This window comes from Rhagoletis pomonella, unplaced genomic scaffold, assembly GCF_013731165.1.
Source record: "Rhagoletis pomonella isolate Grant_MI unplaced genomic scaffold, Rhpom_1.0 Rhpom_scaffold_00209, whole genome shotgun sequence".
NCBI lineage: Eukaryota > Metazoa > Arthropoda > Insecta > Diptera > Tephritidae > Rhagoletis > Rhagoletis pomonella.
Genome location: NW_023458763.1, coordinates 100,932 through 109,876, shown reverse-complemented (window position 1 = coordinate 109,876; position 8,945 = coordinate 100,932). Strand labels below are relative to the sequence as shown.

The window sequence follows — 8,945 nt, the reverse complement described above, 5'->3', positions numbered from 1 at the left end:
CAATTCGGGCAGTAGCGGTGTATAAGCACTTCTCGTAGCCTTTCTTCTGCCGACTTGCTGCGGTAAATTGGGCAGAGTCGCACCCCATGATTCTTGTTGCATAATCGGCAAGCGATCGCAAATTCTTCAGAGTGCATCTCAGTTTTTGTGCGTAATACCGTGAATCGGGTCATTCTGCAATGTGAGCCACTTTGAATGGGAAACGTTCAATTTTGAACAGCCATAGTTGGGTGGCAAGTGGTGGTTCCCTAGCTGTTTTGCTATTTGAGGAAGTTTTATTTTTATTATATTTGTATAATATTGGCTGCGTGTGGTTGTGGCATTATTCGTGTATTTGGAGAGTTCGTCTGATTGTGGAGTTATTAACGTTACAGCTTATTCAGGTAACCGGTAGATGGCACTGTTGCCTTTGTATCTCCCCGGCAGGGTTAGAACCTCACTACGAATTACGATAATTTTTTAAACAATTGTATATGCATTCATTTATATGATCTAAGCAACTATATTTCTAAACAATATTTTTAATTTGTTACGATTTTTCGCGCCCTTTACTTCGGTGTAGGCTAGCTCGAGTTCTAACCCTGCTCTCCCATGCCATTTCAATCGTATGTATGTAGTGCATATGAGCATAGCGTATATGTGTATGTACATGAGAAAATGTCGTGCTGAAATTATTTGTGGAAGGTGTCCATATGGGAATTTACTGCGATGAGTTGATTCGAAATCGCTTTAACTTCGGAGATCAATTTCGCATCGGCTATGACCTATGCTAATATCGTAAATTGACGTTAGCGATGTTTTCGGTAGCTTGGCCTGCCCCCAAAAATGAGTGCTGTCTTGGCTGGGTAGTGACTTGGCTTAAAACGGAAACCAGTTCACTCCGAATAAAAGTAGCATGTGGAATGGGACTTTAATGCAAGTTGCAATCAAAAACCATTGAAAAGCAAGTTGATTTTTTTTTTTTTTTTGCATAGAGTGTAATACGTTCCCATTGTAATATGCATGTTTCCATGCGAAAAAACTTATCTCCACACGCGAGGTATGTGGTTGCGGCTTTAGGCGGAGACTTTCAATTGACATTTTGATATGCCTTTGCGCACCACACTTTTTTCCATTTCCTGAATGGCAAAAAATGTCATTCTGAAAATTCTAACACGAGGCCGTAGTAAGAGGTGAGTTGTAGAATAGTAATTATTGAGGATTTCATTAATAATTTCATCTTTCTATACAGGTTCCTGCAAATGCGGAAATGACTCATTATGAGAGTCAAATAATGAGCAGTCTGGGCTGCACTTATTTTTGCTATTGGATAAAATACCCATAAGCCGCCCAACGGAGCCACACCAGCCGCTGGATTGAGCACCCAGTGAGCCATATGCGCCACTGGCTAAAGCAACCATTGGGTTACAATGGCCACTGGCCTGCTATTTCATTTCATGTGTATTTTTGTTTTTCGAGCCCTTATTGAGAGCTGCACAGTATAAAAACCATTAAAGGGTTGCGAAGAAAAAAAAAACTGGCGTACAACGGACAAGTTATTTAAAATGACGATGGGTGGAGGTCCTTTGGATGAACATTAGCCTCCGTTATAAGTACACCTTTTTTGACATACTCTGGAGCTTCCAGCCTCACTGGTGACGGTTTTCGACGTGTAAACCAGACCCGATTTTTTGTAAGAAATGTGGAAGTTTTTCGCCTGTATGAAAAAGTTGGCTCATTTGAATGATTTTGTCTTGCAGCTCTTAAGTACATTATCGATGTATTTTACACATTCAACAAAAATCAATACGTATTCGAAGGTAGTGACATCCTCGTCTCGCATTAAAGAAGCTATGTGGGCCATGGAATATGGTGTTTGCCACGGTCTTTTTTTGGTAAGTGATGGAAGTACTGAGTTTTCTATCTATATCTGTATGTGACTACTTGACGTACCGCTTATTAGTAGCAAGGAGATTAACAAAGATTCTGCTGAGACATCTTAATGTATACCGGTGTCGGCAACTGATCGACCGGATTACATGCAAAAAACACGCGGGGTTAAGCGCAAGCATTCATATCTAACTCATTCCATTTTACCCAAGAATTAGAGCTCAAATTGCTAACAAACGCCGAGTGATGATTCGTCTCGGCCACTTCATTTGCCATTTGGGCCTGGCAGCGAGGTCATTGCGCATGAAATTATGCGGATGATTGCGTCTCGGACCCAGAATTGTTTATAGGGTATTATGGTTAAGATCGGCGAACTAAAACCAATGTGGAGTATAACCATCAAATTAATCAATATGCCTGTTTATGTAGCAAATACATAAATTGTACTAATAAATTAAAAACTTGTTGGTGTTCATGTAACCCAAAGGACTTGCAAAGTTTGGGAGTTGAGAGGGAAACTTGGAGAAGAAGTTGTAAATATTTTACGGGACAAATTTTAGCTTGCAACAATTCGCTAATACGAAGCACAGCTAATCATATGTTGCAAGGGACAATTGAAAAAATATTGGGGAATTTACATGAGGCGATTTCACAGGCAACTTTTAGTTGAATCAAAAGGTTGAACGATAGTTGGCAGCTGACCCACTTCATTGGCAGTGATTAGTTGAAAGGTCATTTACACCAGGGAACTGTTGCATTCAACCAATCGCCTGTGAAAGTAGAATCATGTTAATTCCCTAAAACAAGAAAACTGTTTTATTAGGAATTTGCTACGAATAATCAAAAATTTATCAGCTGATCATAAAAATTCCAGATTGTTATTGGTGTTGCGTTCACGTACTTTTTGATATTTGTCCTTTTGCGCGAATAACCAGAAATGAAGTAACAGAGAAGTAATGGGGTAACTTTTAGTTGAACAGATCTATTGCATTAGATATCTTTGTGTTGCATTTATCTGATACAGTGGAATCTCGATAATACGAACTAGTTGGAACACCGAAGAATTGAGAAATTTAGAGATTGAAAATCTTTTAAATAACATGTAATGTCCCTTTTTTTCTCGTGTTTTATTATCGAGGTTTCACCGTTAATATATTTACTTCTTTGACAAATACTCCCTCTCATTCGTGATGAAATTTTAAGATTGGCTGTGTACACATATTTTCCATATGCATTTGTCTTTGTTTTCGAATCATGTTGAACAGTGGAATAGCTAGATTTTCTTGACGTGGAATGAAGTGTTAGCAGAAGTTTACTGGGAAATTGCTTCACTTTCGTTGGCTTCGCTGCACGATGGAAGTAGGACCAATTTGCAACTGGTCTTGTAATTTGGCCCTTTGTCGTATCGATGTCGACTACTCGAACCCGGTTGTCGGAGCCTGGGTGCAGCTTAGCTATTCGTCCTAGTCTCCATTCGTTGGGAGCAAGGTTTTCTTCTTTAATGACTACTAGGTCCCCTTGTTTTAAATTGCATTGTGGATGTTTCCACTTGATGCGTTTCTGCATTTCGGTGAGATATTCCCATTTCCACCTTTTGCAGAAAGTTTGATGTAGGGCCTTCAATTTTTCCCAGCGATTGACGATTGAGGCCCGATTTTCGTTGACATCGAGTTCTGGTGGGGCGAGAAGATGTCCACCAATCAGAAAGTGGCCTGGAGTGAGCGGCTCCAGGTCTGAGGGTTCGTTTGAAGAGGGACTTAATGGCCGCGAGTTGAGGCAAGACTCAATTCGGCATAAAAGAGTGCTGAACTCTTCGAACGTATATTTATGATCGGATGCGACTTTTTTTAAAATGGGTTTTAAAACTCTTCACCCCTGCCTCCCACAAACCCCCCCATGTGCGGAGCTGCAGCGGGTATGAAATGCCAGCTTAGAGCTTGATGGTTGTATTTCGATAGGGTACTATTGCGAGTGTCAGCTAAGAAAGCTTTAAATTCGGTTTTTTAAAGATCGAGAAGCTCCGACAAAGTTAGTTCCATTGTCGGAGTAGACATTTTTTTGGACATCCCCGTCTAGCAATGAATCTCGCGAAAGCTGCTAGAAAGGAAGCGGTACTCAGGTCACTGGTGGCTTCGAGGTGTATAGCCTTTGTCGTGAAGCAGACAAACAAACAAACGTATCCTTTTGAGATGCGACATCCTCTGCCCCGGTAGGTCTTGATGTCGAAAGGTCCGGCAAAATCCACACCAGTATTTGTGAACGCTCGCGAAAAAGTGGTGCGTTCCTCTGGAAGGATTCCCATAAGTTGGGTTTGCGACCTTTTCTTGTGGATCGTACAGATCTTACAATTGTGTATGACGGACCGTATCATGTTTTTTCACCTTCGGGATCCAATACTGCGCTCGGATTAGGCGCAACATCAGCTGGTTTTCTCCGTGTAAGGAAACTTGATGGACAAACTGGACGAAGAGACGGGACAACCTGCAACTATAGGGAAGAATGATAGGATGGCGTTCATTGTAGGACAAGTCACGAGATGCGCCAAGACGACCACCCGCCCTCATAATGTCGTCTTTGTCGATGAACGGATTAAGAGGCAAGACTTCACTTTTCCCGTCGATGGATTTTCTAGATTTTAGCCGTATATATTCTTCGTTGAAATATTGCTTTTGGCAAACTTTTATCAAGCGTTTCGTCGTTGCCTTAATTTCGTCGGCCGAAATTAAGCAAGACTCTGCTTTAAATGAAGATTTTGTTTTTGGATGTGTTCTTTGAGAAAATCTCACGATATAAGATATAACTCTCAAAGCCCTTGAAAAATCAGAAAATCGATCAAGAATGTCGTTGCAGTCGTTTACCTTTGCTGTTGCATGAACATGCACCCTTTTTTTCTTCAGTGGTTGTGCCGTAGTCCGATTCTTGTGCTGGCCATTTTGAATTGTCTTCTTGTAACCAAGAAGGACCCTGCCACCACAAGAAGTTGTTGACCAGCTCGTTGGCCGTCAGTCCCCTGCTAGCCAGATCTGCCGGGTTGGACGCCGAGTCCACGTGACGCCAATTTTTGATTCCTGCCTTCTCTACTATTTTTGTTATTCTGTGAGCAACAAATGTTGACCACGAGCACGGAGGTTTTCGTATCCACGCTAACACTATCGTTGAATCCGTCCAGAGATTAACCTTTAAATGACCGAAATTGAGGTTATCGATGACTGCTTCCATTGTTTCTGCAAGCAGAACTGCGCCACATAATTCCAATCGGGGCAAAGATATTGTTTTAACTGGGGCTACTCTTGTTTTCGCTGAGAGTAGATTGACGAAGATTTTGTCTTCAGTCTTAACTCTCAGAAAAAACGGTAGCCGCATACGCTTTTTCCGATGCATCACAAAACCCATGTATTTCAACGTCATCAGACGGTGAGAAATAGACCCATCTTGGTATGCGGATATTATTGATCTCCGTATAATCATTCACAAATGCCTGCCAACGGTCCATGATATTTGAGGACACAGTTTCGTCCCAATCTGTTCCTTCTAACCAAATGTTCTGCATTATGATTTTTGCAACGATTATGACTGGTGCCAGCCAACCAAGTGGGTCGAATAGTTTGGCGATCGCTGAAAGTATTGCCCTTTTCGTAAAAAACGTCTCGACTTTCTATGGATTTTGCTGCGAAGTAGAAATGATCTGAGTGGGCATTCCACCTGATACCAAGAGCCTTTACTGTGCTGGTATCTTCGAACTCCAGAAAGTCTTCGCTGAGCAAGTGAGGTTTGGGTATTCCTTGTAAAATTTGACTGCAGTTCGAAGTCCATTTCCGCAATGGGAAACCAGATGACTGCAATACTTGTGAGATTTCATCTCGAGCTCTTATCGCGGAATCGATGCTATGTCCACCGGCGAGTACGTCGTCCACGTACATGCATTTTCGCAATATGTTTGCTGCGATTGGATGAGAGCTCTCTACATCGTCAGCATGTTGATGTAGTGTCCTTATAGCGAGGTAAGGAGCACAGTTTATGCCAAAGGTCACCGTTTTCAGTTCGTATAAACTGACTGGCTCCTGTGGGCTGGTACGAAATACTATTCGTTGATATTTTGTTTGTTTATTATCTACCAGAATTTGCCGATACATCTTTTCGATATCGCTGTTGAATACATATTTAAACAGTCTCCAACGGAGGATGAGGATGGTTAAATCGGCCTGAAGAACTGGACCGGGATGGAGGACATCATTTAAGCTCGTGCCATTGGCGGTAGGGCATGAGGCGTTGAATACGACTCTGACCTTTGTACTGATGCTTTCTTCCTTCAAAACAGCGTGATGAGGTAAGTAATAACAGTCAGTTGAGTCTGCTGGCACATTATCAGATATTTTAGACATATACCCTAACGTCTCATATTCCCCCAAAACCCGATTATATTCCGTTTGCAGGACAGGTTTTTTTCGCTAGGCGCGTCTCGTTCCGGTAGAACTGAGAGCAGGCGCCTCTCAGCGATGGTCCTAAGGAAAGGTTGTTCGGATAGTCCTTTTTGAAGGGTAAAGACACGATGTATTTCCCTTCTGCGTTCCTTTCGGTTGTGGCCTTGAACAGTTCTTCGCAATAGGTGTCGTCGTCATTCAGACTTTTTTTTCTTAGGAACTTCCTCCAGCTCCCAGAAAGCGGTTAACTGCTTGTCCAGGTTGACTTCATTGTAAAATGATAAGATATTGTTGGTTGGATTCGCTGCTTCCGCACAACCGGTTAAAATCCAACCGAACACGGTTTCCTGGGCGAGGAGCGTATTTAATACGTTCTTTTTTTATGCCGCTTAAAATGATCTGAGGATATATGTCTCCTCCGAGTACGAGGTCCACTGGCTCATTAATGAAGAGCCTTTTGTCCGCCAAGACCAAGTCTGGGAATGCTTGCCGGGTCATTGCGCTTACTTGGCAAGTCGGCAGATCCCCTGTTAATTTTGGTAAAACCAGTACAACAGCATCTATGGTTATTAATGGGTCTGGGGGCGACCGCAATTGAATGGCGCACGCTTCCTTTACCTGCGCAGATATTGAATTATTGATGCCCGAGACTTGGGCATGCAAGCGTTTTGATGGCAGGTTAATTCTGCGTTTAAGTCTTTCAGTTATAAAAGAGCATTCAGATCCCGAATCTATCAGTGCTCTGGCGGAGAAATTAACACCCTTATAATGTATATCTACGCGTGCAGTTCCTAGTAGCACTCCTTTGTTTGTATTAGCAAAGCAAGAGTTCACATTTTTAACTGTTTCGGTATTTTCTTTTCCAGAGTCCCGTCTTAACTGAGCCTGCCTTGAAGTTGAGGCGCCGTCACCTGAGGAGTTCGGAGTTCCCCTACGATCTGTTGCTTTTGGCTGAACTGCTTGTTGTAGGTGGAGCAACGTATGATGCCTTGAATGGCACGCGCTACAATTAAAGGGACTGGTACACCTTGTCACCGTATGTCTGGCTGACAAGCAATTCAAGCAACGTTTATTGCTCTTGACGTACTCAATTCTGTCGGAAGGGGTTAACTTGCGGAATCTTTCGCAGTGTCGTAACTTATGGTCGCTATTTTGACACATTGTGCATAATTTTTTGGCGACACTAGCTTGAAAAGCGCCAAGTCTCTTTGGAAGTGCTTCCGGCATTTGCCGTGTGTTTTGGGGCTTAGGCGTCTTAGCTGTTTTGTTGCCTTTCAGCCCTGAAACGGTTTCTAATGTCTGAAAACGATTGGATAAGAATTTATCCATATATTCCCATTTTGAGATCTCTGTTTTGTTCTCTATGGTTTGTTCCCAAAGAGCCAGTGTGCATTCTGGCAGTTTCGTAGAGCATAAACACGTTATAATTGCATCCCAATTAGAAATGTCAATCTGATGACATTGAAGGGACGAGATGCAATTATTTATGTCCCGCTGCAGTTTCTTAATGGAGCTACCACATTCGCTCTCAACTGCGTTTAAGTTGAATAAAATTTTTTAATTGCGTATTGACCAGAATACGTTTATTCTCATATCGATCGCTTAAATTTTTTCCAGGCTGTTGAAAAGCCTTCGTTAGTCAAAGGACACCTTCGCACGATTTCTTTAGCTTCCCCTTGAGTTTTTTTGGTTGAGATGGAATAGTTTCTCAACAGGGGTAAGACGCTTATTGAGAATGTAAATGGCCGTAAACATATCTCTGAATGACGGCCATGAAAGATAATCCCCTTTGAAGATATCTGTGTCGCAGGGAGGCAGATGAATATGGTGCTCACGAACAGATACATCTTCGTTTTCGTTCTCAATTTTCGCTAACTTTTCTAAATCAGACGCTATTGCAGCCATGCACTTCATATAGCAGCCAAAACTACTCTTATTTTTGGCTTTTACAGATAATCTATCATCTCTTGACAGCTCGGTGTTTATGAGGGCTTCATGGGCTGACTTTGTTTTCTTCCACATGGCTCTCAATTCCTCTTGCTGAATTGCAAGGGCATGCTTATTCTGATCTTCGAATGGCGTACTGCTGTAGTCACTCTCAAATTCGGTTATGGCGTCTGCCAATCGAATGAAGGTTTCCATTTTTTGGATGTTAAAGCCGTTAAATGTGGGGCAAAGGGTTGTATAGTTCGTGGTAATACTGATGAGTATCTGACCGCAGATTTGTTGGGTTAGAGAATTATTACCACGGAAAGCACACAGATAGAAATCTGATCGCAGATTTAATGTACGTCTAATGAAATTCAGTGTGAAATCCTTATTGGAATTTTTTCACCCGAATAGCCACACCAAAATAAAAATTTTACCACGCCAGCAAATATTGCCACTATCCCAATAATAAGATATTAGTTTTTTGGTATCAACGTAAGTGTATCAAAACTACTTTATTTATTTTCAGCCAAAGGATTATAGTGTGTACAAATTTATGTTTATGTTGTCTTTCGTTCGAAAAAACGCTCTATGGATTTGTGTAAATATGTACGTGCAAAGTAAGATAAAAATTGAATATGAATATGTGGTTGTGTGACAGTGACTGCGCAAATTGTACAGGAGGAATCACTTGCCACCCAACTTTTCGATGAAGTGTTAAAAAAA

At 41.8% G+C, this 8,945-nt stretch overlaps 1 protein-coding gene and 1 long non-coding RNA gene across 3 annotated transcripts; one reads left to right on the top strand and one right to left on the bottom strand.

Annotated features, from left to right (window-relative positions):
* Nucleotides 1–903, bottom strand: LOC118750337 (the record flags this gene model as incomplete). Its single annotated transcript, XM_036485054.1, is given in 1 exon segment — nt 1–903. A coding segment is annotated over 1 exon segment (173 nt), but the record flags the coding sequence as incomplete, so codon positions are not given.
* Nucleotides 904–1,006: 103 nt separating this feature from the next.
* LOC118750338 lies at nt 1,007–2,824 on the top strand. Of its 2 annotated transcripts, XR_004994383.1 has the most exons (4): nt 1,007–1,172; nt 1,232–1,672; nt 1,740–1,874; nt 1,946–2,824. It is a non-coding gene; the product is annotated as an uncharacterized LOC118750338 (long non-coding RNA). The 2 variants fall into 2 exon arrangements; XR_004994382.1 differs by having other exon boundaries at nt 1,009–1,172; nt 1,740–2,824.
* Nucleotides 2,825–8,945: the final 6,121 nt, after the last annotated feature.